The following is a 19,997-nucleotide window of genomic DNA, read 5'->3' as shown; positions in this document are numbered from 1 at the left end:
CAAACACGGCGTTACTCACTGGCTTTCTGTGGCCATCGGGCAGGGGTTCTCAACCACATATTATTTATAAATGTCAATAGTCAAAGTCAATATCTTGTTCGAAACCACTTATTTGTAGCCCATCGGAGTTGCTTTTATTGTTCTATTATATTAACTACTAGAATGTCATACCTCAGTTGCATCAACAATGGTAGACTGAAGGCTTGGAGTAAATGAACATTGGAATTTATATCACTGCTTTTTCTTTTGCTATTAGACCAGAGATTCTCAACCTGTGGGCCAGGGGGACTTTGGAGGGGGGTCCCCAGATTATTTCCTTAATGTGCAACATTGTTTTCGCCACACAAACCAACATACTTAATATAAGTGTACTGTGTACAGGGTATCTGCACATTTCTAAAGTGACTATAAAAAGTATTGCATGTGGTCCCTGACCATTCATTTAGTAATGTAGGATGTAGGAATTTCCACTAGTTGAGAAGCAGTGAACTGAATGACCTGGTGACCTATGATGACTGTCCATGTAGTCATTTTTAGTGTAAAAAAATACACTGCGGTGGCTGAGACCAGAGCCATAAGCCAAATTTGTAAAGTTAGTGTTAGTAAAAAGCAGGTAAAAGAGTAACGTTTGAGCAGACTAACATCAGTCACTCTAACATTCAATGTAGTAGAAGAGCTGGCTGTTTACACCGCAGATATGTCATCTCCGCCTACAGGAAATATGTTAGCTGCGACCATGAGACCTGTTTCTGAACGTGTCTATACACATGGGATGCATAGCAAGTGTTACAAAAGCACTAATCTTAGCCCATATCCCCACCCAACACAAGAGTGGTCCACAAGTTGATTCTAAGTCTAAGGGTGGTGGTACCTCGTTCACAATCAGTTGAAAACCCCTGTATTAGACTGCTGCACGTATGCTATGGCAATGGCTATCAATGTTGGATCTGGGGATCCCCCAGAGGTCCTTCAGGGGGTTCCCACTTCCCAGCTGAATTATTGATGGGCACTAAATTGAACCTTTTGGGCCTGTAACTCATACACTTAGTTAAATCAACACTGAGGACTTTACAGTGGAAATTGGCATCACAGAGATACAAAATGTATCAAAAAGGAGTCAGTGGCCTAATAATGCATATTAAACAAGGCATCCTTAAAATGAAAAAGGCTGCAAATCACTGTTCGAACTTCGAAGTAATTTGCTTTAGTGCATTGCATTACACGGTTATGAGATGATTTTTGTTTTACTCTCTCCTTATGCCTTGATGAGCTCATTCAACTTGCAGGAAATGTAAGTCACTAAGGACATTGTAGAGTGTTTATGCCAAGCAGTCATCCCCAGGTGGTCACACCCTTGTAGTCACTGCAATCTGTCAAGATTCCCTCTGTTGCACGAGCGCTATTCACCAGACCCGTTCTACTTATTTTACTTACTGTAGGAGAGAATAATCTATCAATTTCGATTCTGTTGCCCTTGGGAAAAGTACTTTATGATTTGACAGGATTTTCATTAATTTTTTTCTTTAATTAGATGTAGTGGCTTCTGAACCAGCAGGACCATACCCATGATGCATTGCACAGACAGCTGGATCCATGCAGAGCTGACCTAGAAAGAGTTACAGTATTAGTCCCACCTAGAAACGGATGTTTGTTGGGTATTGTGGTGTAATGATGATCCTACGTTCATTTGCCAGTTGGACATTTAAATGTTACTAAAGGTACTTTTACTACTTTATATGGATCCCAGTATTTTCGAAATATTACAGGACATTTCTGGGACATTTTACTAACCCACACCTTCACATCAGTACAAATATTGTTCATATATGAATGATACAGTAATTCTGCATTTTGGTTGGCTTAGATTAGAAGACAGTGCTAAAAATATGAGTTAAAAGGAGGCAACAGTTCCTGCTTTCACACTTACAAAATATCCCATCAGTGGATTCAGTGCCAATATTCCCACATATTGTGAACTGTCCCACGGGTGTGGGGCCTGGCATTCTTGATATGTGTCAGGAAAATTATGTTGACAACCTGTGCAAATTTGGTTAGATTTCCATATTATATTGCATTAATGGTCACCGAGTTATGGCCATATGAAATGTTAGACACTGCTGTAACGCCGCTATAGTATGTGTGCAATTTAGTACACAATTTTGTATTTTTTTTCCCGGTGTGACTAGGGATGGGTATTGTTAGGATTTTTGTGAGTCCGGTACCGATTCCGGTTCTTCATATCGATTCCGGTTCCAAAATGGTATAACTTAAATAAGAGGTCAAATGTTTATTTAACAAAAAGCTTTACTTCATTTCAGGAGTTTTCCAATGATTGTGAACGAGAGACCACCACTAAGAATCTACCTGGGGACCACTGTTGTGTTGGTATGGGATATGAGATAAGATTAGTGCTTTCTATGCAATTTATCCCATGTTTATACATACCACGGTTTCTCAACCGACGATTTCTCAACCATGGCATAATAAGCGTGCAGGTGGTCCATGGGAAAATGTTTTAAAATATAAATAAAATGCCTTTGATAAATGTATTAGCATATGTTTAAATAATACAGAATTGCAAAAGTCCATCAAATGTAAGAAGACATTTGAATTAATAGCTAATACAATTATCAAAATTATCATTGCACGATACTACATGCAACTAATTATATGAAGCCCAGGCTTTCCTATCCCACGGTTACCCTTACTCCATTCTAAATTAAGTTTATCCAGCCTTCCATTAAACTCAGGTTAACTGATGTACAGTAGGCTACTGATAGAGCAGACACATAATGACATGATTATATGAGCACATTTCCTAACTAGAACTGCACTCTGTCGAGTGCCTACTTGCTTGTTGCACACAAATAGTCCATAAATGACCTACTAGTGCGCAAGCAGAGCGCGCAAGTACTGTCGACCGCAACAAACTGTCAAATCTCAGCTATGTATATGTATATGTAATTTGTAAATTGATTAGCGGTATAATGTGGTTACTTTGCGTATGCCCCGTTTGATGCGTATGTATCGTAGCAGCATATGACCAGGGTATAACTGGTACAACTAGCTCTCAATGATGACGTAATAAAGATGTGGATTAAAGGACCCAATGCCAGGGTGTAATTGGTTTTCGATGGTGACGTAATGACGATATGTTTTAGTGTCGGGAGGATTAAAGGTAATGCCCCTATGTATACATGTATGTAATCTGACACCACTGCCATATCAAGCACAAGTAGTCATTACGTCATACGCTGGCACACGCATACACATCAAACGGCGACATACGCATCGAAGCGCTGGACGAAAACTATTACTTGCGCTCTCTGCTTGCGCAAGTAATAATGATGACTCAATCAGGCAAGCTGGTACACTTACCCTTCTTGAGATTATATCTCCCTTTTCCTTGGAATTTCTTAACCTCAGACTTCCCAGTAATTCTAATAACATTGACGCACTTCCATGGAACAGTGCAGAAAGGTTTAGTGCACTGTTCCATGGAAGAAAATACTTTGCTACATTACTAAATGCATGGTCAGGGACCACATGCAATGCCTTCACGGACCACCAGTGGTCCACGGACCACTGTTGAAAAAGTCAATTTAAGGGCCTAGTCAATTTAAGACGGAATGAATAGAGTAACATCCTCTCCTTTATTCAACAGTTGAGCCACACACACACGCAGCGTATCTGTCACCCGGCGCCAACTTTCTGTTAAAAGGGAAGAAAATAAATCACATAGCGTGTGACTGCGTCTGTGGGAACCGGCGATAGGGAGAACCGAAATTGAATTATGTTAATGAGTACCCGGTACCCAAGCATGTTCAGTTCGGTACATGCTTGGTCCCGAGGTTCGAGACCGTGACTAAAGTCACGGCAGAAGCCTGAACAGTGTTTGTGCCAGGTCTGGTGCATATTATTGGAGCAACAGTGTGCAGGGGGCCCCTGGTGTGACTATTGTCATAGCAGACCACAGTGTTTGTGCCCAGTTTGGTGCGAATTGAAGCAACGATGTACCTATTGCAACCAGGGCCCCCCGGGGCCTCTAACATGGCCACTTGTGTGACTATTGTCATAGCAGGCCACTGAACAGTGTTTGTGCCAAGTTTGAAGTGGATTGGAGCAATGGTGCACCTTGCAGGTCCACATGCTACGTTTGGACGACGTCCACCCACCCTCTAGGCCAGGGGTTTTCAACTGGTGGTCCATGGACCACTGGTGGTCCGTGAACATCAGCAGAACATAGGAAGCATGCTAGTCATAGAATTGTAGGTGCTACTTTGGCATTAATGCATGGGATTAGTGCCAGTGGTCAAAAACAAAACTGGTAAATTTACTAGCACAGAAAATTATAGACCTATTTGCACTGGCGAGCAAAGTGCCCAAGCAAGGTACTAACTAGAATGTATCCTCATGGTATCCCCTCAAAAGTTGGGATACCCTATATCCCCCCAAAAACGGGATACCAGAGTAAAAGGGGTTACCTATTCTGAAGAAAAGACTGGGAAGTCATCCACAGTATACTGCCATTTGGAAGTCCTGAGACAAATGTAGCATGGCCCAAGTCTCCTGTTTGGGATTTCAATTGTGTCTCATCAGCAGTGGTGTGCAGACACAATTGGCAGGTGCTCAAGTGAAAAAAGGGCACCTTGTGCAGTGCGTGGAAGCGGCCGGTTGCCTTAATAGAGCACAGTCACAGTCCCGCCCCCTTTCATGACGACGCCAGGCCCAGGAAATGATTCCCAATGCATTTTTCCCATAGACATTTCAAAAAGTATTTATTTAAAGACCTTATAAGCGTCGTACGAAGCCAACTCGAGAAGAAAAACAACAAAAAAAGTAACCTTCCGTTTTTTTCTTCTTTCTAATTCTTTGTTTGGCCCAAAACATTGTGTTTATTGTCATGATTTGTCACAACTCGAGTTGGCTTTGTCCGCGGCGTAAACGTCTTTAAATAAATACTTTTTGAAAAGTCTATGAGGAAAATGAACGGAGAATTCTTTTCCGACGCTCTATAGTGTGAGATTTATAGATTTTGGGGCATAAATAATATATTAGAAGCTTTTTTGAATCAATAATTGATCAATGTCACCGTACCTGGGGGGGGGGGGGGGGGGGGGGGGTGTTCAAAAGGTCACATTGCTGTCCAGAGGGCAAGGGCAGGTGTCTATCTGTGCACGCCACTGCTCATCAGTACAGTCTGTGCTACCATCACATGTTACATGTGCAAAAGGGACACTTATCAGTGCATAGTGCATACTATAGGTCATATGGTTATATATGAGGACAGTGTAGCTTGAGGACAGGAGATCAAGTTCTACATGCTAAAATATTTTAAGTTGAACAGGTATTCTATCTTGATGAGAAGGTCCGATATGCCAAACGAACAATGGACAAATGAAGACGAGAGACAAAACATATACGTACTACTGTACATGATGAGAGATTAGATACTGAAGGGCATGATAGGTGTAACGAAGACTCTCACTTACATTCATCTTAGCTTAACTGGGAGAGTGTTCGTTGGATATACAGTCTCCATATATGGGGATATCCGACTAGGACGCCAGGACTATATGATATATAGCATGTCTAGTATGACAATCCCTATATTTGGGTCACCCTCCCCCGAGCCTACAGCCGACGAGTATCAGAAAGCTGGCCCTGGTTAAGCAGATCCAGGATGACTGTTTCGCCAGTGAGACTACCCAACTGGTTTCGGGAAAGGCATTAGCTAAGAATAGCAAACTAATCACGCTCTGTCCGGAGTTCGACAGTACTACCCAGCTCATTCGGGTAGGGGGACGACTTCGCCATAGTGAACTTTTGGACCCAGACGCGATACATCCCATCGTACTTGACCCCAAGCATGCGATTACCAAGTTGATTATCAAGGACTACGACGAGAAACTGCGTCATGCAGGACCAGAGCGAGTGTTTGCTGAAATCAGACGAAAGTATTGGATACTGAGAGGAAGAGAGGCCGTTAAACGATATCAGCGAGGTTGTACTGGGTGTCGCACTTGGCGAGGGACTCCAAACATCCCCAGGATGGCTGATTTACCTCCTGCAAGATTACGTATCCACAAACCAGCATTTTACTCTACAGGAGTGGATTGTTTCGGGCCATACTTCGTTAAAGTAGGACGCAGGAGGGAACGACGCTGGGGGATCATCTTCAAATGCATGACGACTCGTGCAGTCCACATTGATCTTCTCTGCAGTCTGGACACGGATTCTTATCTGATGGCATTAAGACGTTTCATTGCGCGTCGAGGAAAACCATTCGAAATATTGTCCGATCAAGGAACGAACTTTAAAGGAGGGGTGCGTGAGCTGGAGGAAACATTTATGACCCTTCAACCTGAAATTAAGGCACAGTTGGCCAAGCAGCAAATTAAATTTGTATTCAATCCGCCCAGCGCACCTCATTTCGGAGGTTGTTGGGAGAGGGAAATCCGATCCCTCAAGCAGGCCTTGCAAGTAACATTGGGTGCTCAAACAGTGTCAGAAGAGGTTCTGCGTACAGTTCTTGGAAGGGATTCTGAACTCCAAACCTTTAGGTTATACCTCATCGGATGTAGCTGATCCCGACCCTGCGACACCCAACATCCTCCTCATGGGGAGGCGAGATGCGTCATTACCGCAAGTTCAATATGATGAGTCAGACATGTTGGGAAGGAAAAGATGGAGACATAGTCAAATACTGGCGGATCACTTCTGGAAACATTTCTTGAGGTATTACCTACTTCACCTTCAGGTACGGCAGAAGTGGCAAAAGGAGACGACGAATATTCAGATTGGAGTTCCGGTGATGATCGTGGATCCACAGCTACCTCGGGCCCTTTGGCCTATTGGAAGGATTTCCCAGACTATTTCTGGTGCGGACGATAGGATTCGAACGGTAGAAGTGAAGGTTGGAGATCGGACCTACCTGCGACCAGTGGCTCGAGTAATCAGTCTTGCTGCCTTCAACTGACTAAATTGAATGGCTTGGGCCCACATCACCGGTGTAGCTGCTGGGGATAGCATAGCGACTGGGGCTACATCAGATAAGAGATACCGGGCAATGACGACGAGTCGGAAGGATTGTGAAAAAACAGATTGAAAATTAAAAAGAAAGAAAAATACTAAAACGATAAAGAAAATAGAAAAGGAATAAAAATTGTTCAAGTCTTCTGGATACGGTATAGATTTCAACGTGAAATCTGGGGAGGCTGTAACGAAGACTCTCACTTACATTCATCTTAGCTTAACTGGGAGAGTGTTCGTTGGATATACAGTCTCCATATATGGGGATATCCGACTAGGACGCCAGGACTATATGATATATAGCATGTCTAGTATGACAATCCCTATATTTGGGCCGCCCGAGCCGACCTAGAGCTGATATCAGATAGATGCGGTAGAACCATATATGGATAGATCTAACTGGCTTAGTCATTATGACAAGCCTGGTCATCGGAGCATATATAAAGGGTAGGCTTCAGGGAGAAGGCAGAAGTCGAAGCATCCTGGTTTAAGTTCTAACCGGACACCACTGCGGGGGTCCTAACCTAAGTAATCAGCAATACAGCCTTGAGCTCTTTTATAATAGGATTGAAAGGAATGCAGTGTCACGACTAGTTTGATGCAAGGGCTCGTAACTTTGACTGTAGGAGAGCAAACGTTTAGGTTGGAGGTTACTTATGGTGACTTTATGAAAATCAGCTTTACTTCTGTACCAGTTCTGCCTGCCCTAATTTGCCTTTTTAGCAAATAGCTCCTTCTCAACACATGCCTTAGTTCTGTTTGTGCTCTTTACCTGCGGCTGCACTACACTTCACACACACTTCTCCCACAAAGGATTGAATGTACATTAGGCTATCATGAAAATACATACCGGTACATATATATTTACGGATACGTTTAGGTACCGTAACAGGTTATGATACGGTATATGCTACTATACGGTTAAAAATGGTTGTGCTTAGAAAGTAGGTACAAGCTTAGTGTGGCTAAGGTCAGATTGGTAATTATTATTTGTAATAACAATAAACTTGATTTGCGTAGAGCTTTCCAAAATAAGGTCACAAAGTGCTTTACAAAACAAGATCAAATATGACAGTATAACAGATGCAACTAAGGATTTGTGGGGGCGGCAACTGATATCGCATGACCTCAACTAGATTCAGAGCTTCTGGAAACTGTTTAACATTCAAATATTGTTCCATTTTAAAGATTGCAAACTCGTGTGGAACAGTGGCAAATAAAATCTCTTTCAGAATGAAGTATGTATTCATAATGAACCTTATAAGCTAGCTTTAGAATAGAATTGCTGTATTATTTACAAAAACAAAATCACACCCGTGTGAAGTGAGGGGCGCTTTGTGTTGCCACAAATTTATGTCATATTTGGCAGACATTTGACCTAATTTCTCCTTTCATTGTCAATGGCAAATATTGAGACGTGTGGGGACAAGATTTACATCATATTTGGCAGACAATTCACCTAATTTCTCTTTCATTGTCAATGGCAAAAATGAGACGAGTGGGTGGGGACAAGATTTACGTCATATTTAGCAGACATTTGACCTAATTTCTCCTTTCATTGTCAATGGCAAATATTGAGACGTGTGGGGACAAAAGCTGTATATAGGAGGGGCTAGCGCCCCTCAATAATACACAATGTGCCATATTTTCCAGTAACTCACCAGCTTTCCATTAGTTACCATGGATAATGATTGTCCTTCGACCTGGGGAGACAACACTGCTGATTCTACTTCCATTCCAGCCTTGATCCCTTATCACACAAACAAATAGGTTTTTTTTTTTTACACACAATGGCCACAACTGTAGGAGTGACTAAAGAGATAGCACCACTTTAATTTCCAATTAGGAAACAGATGTCTCTAAAGCACCACCCACCACTCTTTCGAAAGCAGATTTAAACATTACTTAAAAGCTAAAGGGCACAAACTCACCCATATCACAATATTAAGACCCGGCTCACTATGTCTCCCCAAGCATATAAGCATTTTTCCATTGATTATAAAGATAATGCTGTTTAATTAACAGAAATAGCAAAAAGGCTCTTTTTTTATTTCTTAATTGCGAACACCAGTGAGCCATTTACTATGTAACCCAGCAGAACATGTCTGTCTGTCTGTCTGTCTGTCACGCTGTAACACCACCCACCCGCCACCAGAGGGCACAGCTGTATCACACACAAAAAAAACACACGCACACGCACAGTAGAAAAAGAAAGAAAAAATGACCTAAAAAAAATATACAAAAACAAAAATTTAAAAAAAGGACAAATGTATACGTGTGTCAGACTGCCACAACAGCTGCGTTCGCTTCCCACGTTCACACGTCTTACTTGTACTATGAAAATGATCTCATAAGCATTATCCCAAATTAGCTATGTGAATCAGACCCCAAATTAGCTATGCGAATCAGACCTTCCACTTTCACTACATATTTGTAATCTAATGTATCATAAATGTAATAATGAATATTTACATTGCAGGAAAACATTTATGGTATGAAGTAAAAAATCTAGAAGAAAAATCTATTCCTAATGCAACTTTCCCCCATCGAAATCCCGTTTGATCTGCTCAGAACCTAATTCCTTGAAAATTAAATACATGTCATGGATTATACTGCCATGCCCTTTCAAACATGGGATGGGATGTATTTTGACCCTGGTTGCGTAACAGGAACACAACAAGCATTTTGCATGAGTATGATTTATTACTTTTGCTCCAAGGTTATGATACAAATGCAATGATCGGGCAGAATCACAAAAATAAAATCTTCCAACGAATGATTTGCATTAGACTGCTAACATACAATAGTTATTCCCTTGGTCCAGACCATTTAAATGCTACCCTTGGAGGATATCTCCAGTTGAGCTGCCTTCCTACATGTTAAGAGGATAAAATATACCTTTACTCATAAAACCCCCACAATTCTGTTTCTCTCACTGAATCACATTGAGAAAGAGATTATGTGATTCAGTTAGTCAAGTCAGAACTGCTGGTGTAATTAAATTCAACAATTTGAGTCCACCATTGTTTATTGAAGGAGTCAAAGAGGGAATTAGCATGAACAGAAAATAGTTTTTGAACATTCATTGCTAGGAATAGGCAAGCGCAATCCCTAATTAGCTTAACTGCACAATATTGTATACAGCTTCTAAAATAAGTATTTCCTGTAGTGAACCTTAAACACAACATGCTTGTGTGATAAACACTGCAAATATATGCGGCACTATAAGTCATTCAATAAAACCAGAATACATCTGCAGCACAAATCTAACAGGCGAGCGATATATGCATCTTGTAGAGGTGTTGCGTAGCCATCTGTATGGTCTTCAGACATCAAGAGTTGCAGTATCATTATGCATGCCTTTGGGCTGACTACAGTGGACGCTCAGAGAAAGCAGTGTAGCTCTTCACACGTGCAAAGACAAAGGGTGTGTACATCTTGTCCAGGTCAAAGGCCGTGACAACAGTTTCTCCAGCAGGTCTATAAACAAATATGAGTGTATGTTTTGACATTCTTGTACAACTCTGTGTCATGCAAGAACATAATTTCACATCTGTGTCAATATAATAGATGGAGTCAAGGTAATCAACTCAAGGTCATCAGTAAAGATCAAGCTCTGTACCTATAGGTGATGTGGCAGGAGTGATGGATCCAAACCAGCTTATTGAAACGTTGGCGCCCCCCAGCGGACAACTGCAGCCCAACATGAAAACTGTGCTCCACCTCAGGTGCTGGGTTCCGCCTGCAGAACCGGTTCTTTTGAAACTCTGCCCCCTTCTGTTCAGATGAAATAAAGTTCTTGTTTTTATCAAAAACCCTCAAACTGAAGTGCACTGAAGGTGTATGAAATAATTGCAGTACATCTATTAAATTATTATGAATTAGGCTTAAAATCTGTGTCAATCAAAAGTGTTCACAACAATAATCTTACAAAAACAAACAAAACATGTAATTAATCAAATGTAACTTAAATGTAAACAAAATAATTTTAATTTCCACACAATGTGTAGTGAATGGTTAAGGAACAAAATGGAGCTTAGCAGTAAAGATGAAATGTTTTGCCACAAACGACAGACTCACCTCCTCCTTTTTCTTGCCGACGACGACAAAAACTTTGGTTTGATTGTCTGTCTCTTGTGACAGACGGTAATGACCAAGCAGTACACAATCCAATCTGTAAGTAGAAATTATCATTCAACCATTATGTGCTTATGTTCCCCTCCATTTCTTAGCTAATTCTATGAAGCTAATACATAAGTCACTCCGTCGAGCTGCATGTCTGTCCACAATGTTCAAGTACATATCGAGAGTCGCAACTGATCACGAATCATGTACTTATTTTTTATTATTGGCTTTCGAATTGATTGTTTGTGGAGAAAATACTTTAAAACACACCTGGTATTCTTACTACGCAGGCGAGGGACGATGACCAACGGGTCTTCAGGAGTTGTCAGCATCATGGCTTTGCCATCAGGGAAGAATCGGAGATACCTGTGACAAACATGAGAGCAATTGATTATCCGTGTACATTTGACACAACACTATAATGTCAGCAGTGAAATATCTACCTGTAGTATTCAACAGAGTGCCAAGCCCTGTAGAATCCATCAAGGGATTCCTCTCCTTGGCGAATGTAGGACGACGTGCTGATATAGATGCCTACAAAAGAAACATATCTGGACATCAAAGATTGCACCATTACACCTGAATAACAAGTAATGTAGCTCAAATCGTCCCTCATGTTGTAATTTATTATAAGATTATAATAATAAATATTGATATTACCATCAAAACGTACACGTGGTCTCTCCAGAAACATGTGTCTCCAGGAGTTGAAGTTTGCCAGTTTGGTACATTTCCGTCCCCACACTCTCATACAGGCAGAACGCCAAAGCTCTGGGTCCCTTCAGAACACAAAGGAAATAAATCAAATGTAGAGAGCACTTAGGTCCCACATCTGGGGCTTTTCTGTTTACAAAATTGTATCAACAGTTATACAGTATTAAAATTGTTGATATTAGACAATTAGAATTCTAGACCACCGTTTAAACTTTAAACCAGTATTTTCTGACCTGGTCGGGAGCGGAAAGAACCTAAGTCATGTTGTAGTCACTGGTTTGTAGTCATCAGGCCAGAACCACCAAACCGGAACCAGTATTACCCAAAATAATCAGATCGGTGAACCAATAGGATCTTTTCGCCAGCTAATTTGAATCCGCTCCTCTAGACCAGAAATCACACTGGCTGGCTCAGGCTACCAAAATAGGGACGCCAAGTTGAATGTGAGAAAAAAGCCGGATACATCGGCTGCGTAATTGCAGATACCGATAACATTAAATAAGTCAAATAATAATGGCCGACATATCGCCAGACAATTATTTATTAACAAAAAAGGATTTTAGTCATAAATTGTTTTCAGCTCGTAATCTGACATACAAAGACAGACATATGGGATTATGGCATTTGGCAAACAAGCCACCTTATTTGCCAGAACAGAGGACTAACCTTGCGCAAATGTAAAAACCACGGCAGACTAGGGAGAGCTGCTCCAGGGCACGCATGTCCAGATCACTGGACACGACCCAACGAAATATGTACATCAGAACCTCTGGGGGCAAGGCTGCAGTTAAACACACAGGAGTTAAAATAGAGTGAGGAAAACATCAGACTCAATAAAGTGAAGATTCAAACAAAAGATAAAGTAAAGTTAATGAGCAAGATAAATCTACCTGAAATATGCAACTGAGTCATCTCAGTCTCAGGACTACATATCTTTCGCATGTCTTTCAGGGAGAGCTGTTGGTGGAAGTAGTCAAGTAGATCTTCTATTTCGATATTGTTCTCTGCCATGCTACAACAAAGTATATGATATTCAATTAGAGAGTATAGATTGTCACTGTATGTTATTGTATAGAGCTATTCAATTTTAATAGTTTGCCAAACCATGCTCATGTCTTTAAAACATAAAGCCCAGTCCACACCAAGGACTCGCAACGCAACTTGTTGCAACTTGCAACCAGTTTCAGCGGTATGAATTGACCCATTGCAGCCAGGTCACATGGTTTTGGAAGTGTTTGCAAGTTAAAACAAGTGGAGTTACCAATCATGGTGTGGACTGGTCTTTGAAATGAACAGTAAATCTCGTTCAGTTGTGCATCATTTGCAAATCCACTGGTAGCTTTCCATTATAGTGTTTTTGAAAGAGGGGACCTCAAAGAGGACATTTGAGTTAACTAAAAAATATGTTATATAAAATGTGCATTTCTATGACCGAATCATTGGCAAAGATTCAGACCAAACCTGCATTTATGTGAGATGAAGTAATCAAAGAACTTACTAGTTTCCACCAACTCGTTCAGAGTCAGGAGGGCGGCTGTAATTGATTTTAAACTCAATGTCAGGAACAAGCTGCATTGCCCTGCGATAGTACTTGATTGCTGCAAGAAAAATGACACATTAAACATAAAACAGATGCGCATAGGTTGCATGAGGTATAGCACATTACACGACATAGAATAAAGTATACAGAAGTAGTGATATACTGTATACAGTTACTCTGGGGACATGACACAAATTCTCCTGCATTTCTCTTAGCAGTTAAATATTGTTTGGGGATTTTGGCCTACTTCATTTCCACCTGTCTTCAAAGGACATGCCTTGCAGAGGTCAGCGTAGTGGTGGTATGGTAAGTTCAATTTACTTGAAATTAGGTTGCAAAACCTGCCATAAAGTTAAGGCGACGTGCACCACTTTCAGTCAGTGACACAGTTGTTTAAGAGAGCAGTGAGCACAAACATCCATTGAAAACAACGATCTTGCACTATACACTAGGGCTGCAACACTTAACAGATCTAGCCTATTTAATCGCTTATGAAGAAAAAAAATCGTTTAAATAAAAATGTCTTTACTACTTGTAATTTGTTAAGAGCTTGTAGATCAGTTGTATATATATATATACAATATATATATATATGATTTTTTAAATCGATTTTCTTTGCATCAATTCGACACGCAGACCATGACGCGATAACTTATGAGTCGATAGATTAATTGATAACAAGATAATCACTAGTTGCAGCTCTACTATGCACACTCGTGCTTCTGATGGGAAAGGGTTTACAATGTTTAAACAATATAACTGATGGATATTTTGTGAGTTTGGCATTGGGGTTAACCTAGCAAAGCAAAAGGGTATAATTAGTCATATATTAATCATATATTAGTCATATATTATTATATTATAATTTCATATAATGGGTATACTTTTCAGTGACCTTTTCCTGTTCAGCAGCAGTGACCTATTCTTTGTCATGATGAAGTACGGTATATCACAAACTACTGATGCCAATCATTATCTCACTACTAATATCCTTTCTTATAATAATAATTAGATTTCACCATGTCTTCCATAAACAAACCTTCATAGACGGCTCCATTCTGCTCTTCTTCTACAGCTTTTAGGAATAGCTCTCTGGCCTGAAAGAAAATGGCAAATATCATCAGCATTCCAAAGTGAACTTCAGGAACAGCTCTGTAGTGATTAGTGAATGTAACATTTTTCAAAAAGGTTTACATTTAGTATCACACAGAAGGACGATTGTTATAAAAGTTGTTCTGATAGAATAAGACTGGGTCCAATAATTGCATGGCTACACTATTATGGAGTGGCAGTGAACATGATCTAAAAATGTTTTCTGACTATATCAACTCCTGTAATGAATCACTTAAATTCACTATCACCTTTGACAAAAGGAAAATCAGTTTTCTGGACATACGCATCATACGCAACGGCAAGGGTTTCAAAACAGATGTCTATAGAAAACCCACAGACAGTAATGCCTTGCTCCGAGCTGATAGTTTCCATCCACTACCGCTGAAACGCTGCCTTCCGATAAAACAAGTCTGCCTGCACATAATATATTTTACATGCTCCAGTATCTTCCTAGTCAGGTTTTTCTTCTGCCCAAAACAGAAATAAACCTGGCTACCTTTTCTTCCCGTACCAGTTCTTGTGTCCTTCGGAGATCTGTGGCATGTGTTGATCCTTTATGCATCCCACTGGCCCCAGGGTAGGGCTTCAGTTCAGACATCCATTGAGCTCTGAACACATTGAGCTCCAACTGTCATTGAAGTAGAAAGTTGCACATATTATAATTGATGCATGGTCTTCATCAATTCTTTGAAATAAATTGTTTTTTTTTCTTTCTCTCTCTCTCTCTCTCTCTCAGATGTGCAGAGCAGTCTGCAGAGTGCATCAGTGGCCGCAGTTACATGCAGGCTGATCATTCCGAATAAATACTTCCGAATAAAATACTTCAGAAGTAATATTTTTTGCTGCGAGTTTACATGGGAAATGGTCATTCCGAATGATTGTTTACATGGAGATGTGATCTTTTTCCCCACCCGCTGCGGCTCCCCTTCTCCGCTGGGAAGGTGATCATCTCGTTTTTATTTGTAGGCTACTTTATTATCTACAGCACGGCCAGGGCACGCAACACACTGATTATTATTGTATCAAGGGTCGCTCGTTATTTTTGAGAGAGAGAGAGAGAGAGAGAGAGAGAGACTGTTGAACACACACACACGCACACACGCACACACGTGCGCACACGCACACACACACACACACACTGTGCGCCTCACTTTGCACAATGCACGTACATTGTGTAAGTAAGCACTGATCTACAGGCTGACAACGTGTCCCATCTGTGGTCTTGTACATCGCATAAAGCATATAATGCATAGCATATATATCTGCACGATACACCATCGCCGCATCATTATGGCATAATATATTCCGGGCAAAGTAGGCTACCAGAGAATAAATTGGGTGTTTAATACTAGATTGATTGCAGCTGCTCATCAATGCAATTAAACTGCAAAGCAGTTATGTTTCATGACGTTTTGGTTGCAACTTGGAATAGGCAAGTTATAGCCTGTAAAAGTACAAAAGGACATTATAGCGATAATAGCGTATTCTTGGTACTGTGTGTGTGTGTGTGTGTGTGTGTGTGTGTGTGTGTGTGTGTGTGTGTGAGAGATTACTGAACAGCGGACTGACGGCATTTCGTCCTCTCTCTCCTCCGTCTTTCTGTGAGTCCCGATGCACGGTAGCCTACATGTTTGAAAATTATCAGAGTGATTATCAACTCGGGACAGTTGGATCTTTGAACACTCACAGATCAGGGGGATCATCATCACTGCTGCTGCTGCTCCACGTTTTTTTTGTGTGGATTTCGGATCTGCAAAATGCACGAAATAACACGCTCTATGTGCAAACTCCTCGGCACGCCTTGGATATGAGCGCCTTGGAGTTGAAGCGCCTTGGAAATGAGCATGCTCAGAAAGACCAGAATTAACTTACATCCGAAGCAGTGTATACATGAGTCCAATTTTCTTTCAATCGCATTGAACATCGGAATAATCCGGCCAGTGACATCGGAATGGTTTTTAAATCGCATCGAGCATTTTCATTCGGATTTAAGTTTTTGTAGGTGTTTACATGACGTTTAATAGGATTTAACTTCTATTCGGAATTAAGAGGGGTTGAAAGACCTCATGTAAACGTGGCCAGTGACATGTTTTTAAGTTTAGGTTTGAATTCACCCCTAACGATACATGTCAATGTTAATAATACTGTATGTGTCTATTTTAATGTTGAAATGTTAGTGTTTGTTCAACCAAATACACCAGATATAAATTGGCTCTCCAAACTTCCAAATCATGGTGCTTACCAAACTTTGTGAAAGGTTCCATTCCTACAAGTCTAAATCTCACCTTTATACCCTAACCAGGTATTTCGGTTGGCTTTACTGTGAGTATACATATTCAATTAATTCAATACAAGCAGCTGAATTAATGAATTTAAGTTATGTGTCTGCTGAACATAAGACTTACTTGTAGGTTTGGGTCATCTGAACTTTCATCGTCTTCGTCTTCATCCTCTACCATACCACCCAAATTTGTATTTTCTTCATCCTATGAGAAGAAGAAATATTTAACAAGTTTGGGATTAACAGATTGCTCTAAAGTCTAAACAGACAAGCAGCAGTCAGCAGACAGTGAAGAGTCCGAGTGATGATCACTCATGGAGGCCCACAGTATGTAGAACTAGAAAAGTCGCAATTTAGAAAAATTGCAGTGTGGTTACATTTTTCGCATTTGCGGCATCCCCTGACTTGCTATGTTCTACCAAGTCAGTCTGGATTTCAGGCTAATGTTTTTCATACAAGGATTTTGTCTCAGTGAGGACAGGTTGTTATACGTATTGCACTATACTGAAGCAACAGCACAGAAGCCTTTCAATAATTTACAGTTACTCAAAACATAAGATAGCACTATAGATATAAAGGTCAGAAGTAATAGCTAGAAACTGCACCATGTCTCTGTACGTCTACATATGTCTGTAATCCACGTAACTCGAGAAGCCCAGTGTGGAGTCGGTCGGGCCCACGGTCTCTGCCCGGGATCTGGACAGGGCCCCTGCCCAGGCTCCATACTGTATATGGAGCTGGCCAGTTCTGACATCACAAATACGTTTTGACATCTGCATAGACTCCGTATTTGGGCATGTCTGACAAAGAACTCCATATATGGGCATAAAAGGGCCACATACATAATAACTGGGTGGGACATGCATTTCCAACTTGCATCGTTCCAAGTAGGCCAGTGCCCAACAGGCACCGCACATACGTGTGTATGTCTGTAATCCACGTAACTCGAGAACCCCATATATGGAAATTTCTGTATCGTCTCTCTGTGTCCTTTATTCCTATATATGGAGTTTTGTGTCAGGCATGCCCAAATATGGAGTGTTGTGATGTCAGAACAGGCCAGCTCCATATATGGAGCCTGGGCAGAGGCCCTGTCCAGAGCCCGGACAGAGGCCTTTTGTGGCGGTTCTGGACAACCGTGGGTTCGACGGACTCGACACCAGGCACTGCACTCCCTTCGTGTGTCTAATTTGAAGTCGGTGGGGCGAACAGTTCTCGAGTTACGTGCATTACAGCCGTACATAAATCTCAATCTGTCATCTAAATATATAATGCTAGGAAATGCTCATCATGCAAGAGAGATAAATTTTTTCCCCAGGAGAAAGCAAGAGCTACATAGTACAAACAAGGCAATATTTTCCAACACCATAACTCAGCCCTGACATTTCATAAGTCTGACAGGTGCAGGTAAGTCTGACCGCCACAGCGGCGCAGCCTGAACAGGATCTTAAATAAATGTGAATGTCGGGTAAAAATAAACACAGCACAGTGGATGATATTCAGGCATAGCTGGTTCATAACAATTACCAGCGGAGGCCGAACGGATTGCGGAGCGGTCTTGATACCGGAAGGTCGCCATTTCGAATCAGCGGTCCGACACGTTAAAATTACCACCGCTGAAGTGCCCTTGAACAAGGCATTGAACCACTACCATGAAATGTTATATGAGCAGGGCCTGGCTGGAAACAAGTTCTTGAGCTTAGCCCAGATACCCTGGGTAAATATAGTAATCATAATCACCCTATAAGGAAATCCTTCTTTACTTCCACTAAATAAATTTGTAACACTTTACACCAGAATTTCAGTCTGAAAAAGCACACAGCACAGCTTCCAGCTTTAGGGTTAGCGTGATGTGAGGGCATAGGTTTTTAAGATTAGGTGTCAAGGGTTAGGGTCAAGAACATATGGGTTATAGCTAGAAATGAGATTCTAGCAGTGCAGTCTCCAGCTCTGCTAGAACCTGTCCTACTCAAACATTGTGCAATATTTTCATGGTTATTTATAACGTAGTCAGTGCATAATCCCTGGACTGTCCAGTAAGATGACCTATACAGACTGATTAGGTTACAGGTCAGTACTAAATGTATTTGTGTGTCTCTCTCTCATATATATATATATATATATATATATATATATATATATATATATATATATATATATATATAATATTTTCCTTTAATGGCATGGATGATCCACCCATCCCACTAAAGGCTGTTACTGATTGGGCAAAGCTTAACTTAAGCCCGATACAAGTCGTCGTGCGACGGTGTCGCGCGCCAAAAATAGCCGATCAATGAAGCTCACAAGTTGACAACGCGTCGCGCTGAGAGAGAGCTTGTAGATCGGCAATTTTTTGGATGGATTGATTACAATTTATAAATGACTGAATCTAGACTAGTAGACTGTGGCTCTGTGCAGTGCCAGCGTGTCGTCTGTCGCATGTCTATTTTCCTTTAATGGAAATGACTTTTACAGTAGTGACTGATAATATCAGGTAGGTTAAACGTCCTCAATGTTTCCTCACTTGACTGGACCCTTTTACGAATACCTGTGTGGCTGTGTCATATAAAAATTACATTTTCAACTAAAATTAGTCACATTGACGAGGGACACCCCACCCCCCTCAAGTAAAAAACAAACAAAAATGTAATGTGTCGTTCCCGTCGTCAACACGTTAGCGTCGACAACGGCATAGAGCAAAATGAAGACACTATTAAACACCATGCAGGCTGCAGAGAACACGCGTCATGATAAATAAACAAGACGTGCACTTGGCATGCTACAGCGCTTCCTAGCAAGCTAGCAGGCTAGCAAGTGTACTGTGGACAGCAGTCTGTCTCACAATAACAACTGATAAAACAGCGACTGACCATTGCGGCTTGAGTGTGTCAAGTCTTCTTTTTCTTTACAAACGCGTTCAACAACAACCTTATAGTTCACGGTCGGAGAAACGGATAACACAGCGAACATATTTACGAGATCTAATAAACGCAGCCATTTCGATGACTGCCCTGGAGCTTCTACTACTGTGTAGTTCAGACGGTGTCATGACTGTAGAAGAACTAGTAAGTGGTGAACAACACGCCCTCTACAGTTGAAGTGTTGTTCCTCAGCCTGCCTCAGCAGTGGGCATAGCAGTGGGCGTGGTTTTCTGGCACCACTGAAAAATCTGCCATTCATATTTCCAAAAAA

General features: G+C 41.1%; 1 protein-coding gene across 4 annotated transcripts; it reads right to left on the bottom strand.

Moving 5' to 3' along the window:
- Positions 1-9,721: 9,721 nt before the first annotated feature.
- On the bottom strand, positions 9,722-19,860 carry fbxo9 (F-box protein 9). 4 transcript variants are annotated; one of them, XM_079512103.1, is made up of 14 exons: positions 19,676-19,860; positions 16,930-17,010; positions 16,094-16,147; positions 15,021-15,152; positions 14,451-14,508; positions 13,370-13,469; positions 12,762-12,883; positions 12,538-12,652; positions 11,818-11,936; positions 11,601-11,691; positions 11,428-11,523; positions 11,113-11,206; positions 10,655-10,809; positions 9,722-10,512 (listed from the first exon to the last, which is right to left on the bottom strand). In XM_079512103.1, the coding sequence occupies exons 1-14, from the start codon at positions 19,676-19,678 to the stop codon at positions 10,404-10,406; spliced, it is 1,329 nt and encodes a 442-aa protein (XP_079368229.1). In that variant the 5' UTR covers positions 19,679-19,860; the 3' UTR covers positions 9,722-10,403. The 4 variants fall into 4 exon arrangements, with proteins under 4 accessions (XP_079368229.1, XP_079368230.1, XP_079368231.1 ...); XM_079512104.1 differs by having other exon boundaries at positions 15,036-15,152; XM_079512105.1 differs by lacking the exon at positions 16,094-16,147 and having other exon boundaries at positions 19,676-19,859.
- Between the last annotated feature and the right edge of the window lie 137 nt (positions 19,861-19,997).

Source organism: Electrona antarctica (assembly GCF_951216825.1).
Source record: "Electrona antarctica genome assembly, chromosome: 10".
NCBI classification, from domain to species: domain Eukaryota; kingdom Metazoa; phylum Chordata; class Actinopteri; order Myctophiformes; family Myctophidae; genus Electrona; species Electrona antarctica.
Note: the sequence above shows the minus strand (reverse complement) of the source record. Positions and strands in the feature narration are given on the sequence as shown.

Excerpts from the sequence above, each read along its gene's own strand:
- fbxo9 (XM_079512103.1), bottom strand. Across the intron at positions 11,524-11,600 it reads CACTCTGTTGAATACTACAG|GTATCTCCGATTCTTCCCTG; the intron begins GTAGATATTTCA and ends TGTTTGTCACAG. Across the intron at positions 10,513-10,654 it reads TCCTGCCACATCACCTATAG|ACCTGCTGGAGAAACTGTTG; the intron begins GTACAGAGCTTG and ends ATTTGTTTATAG.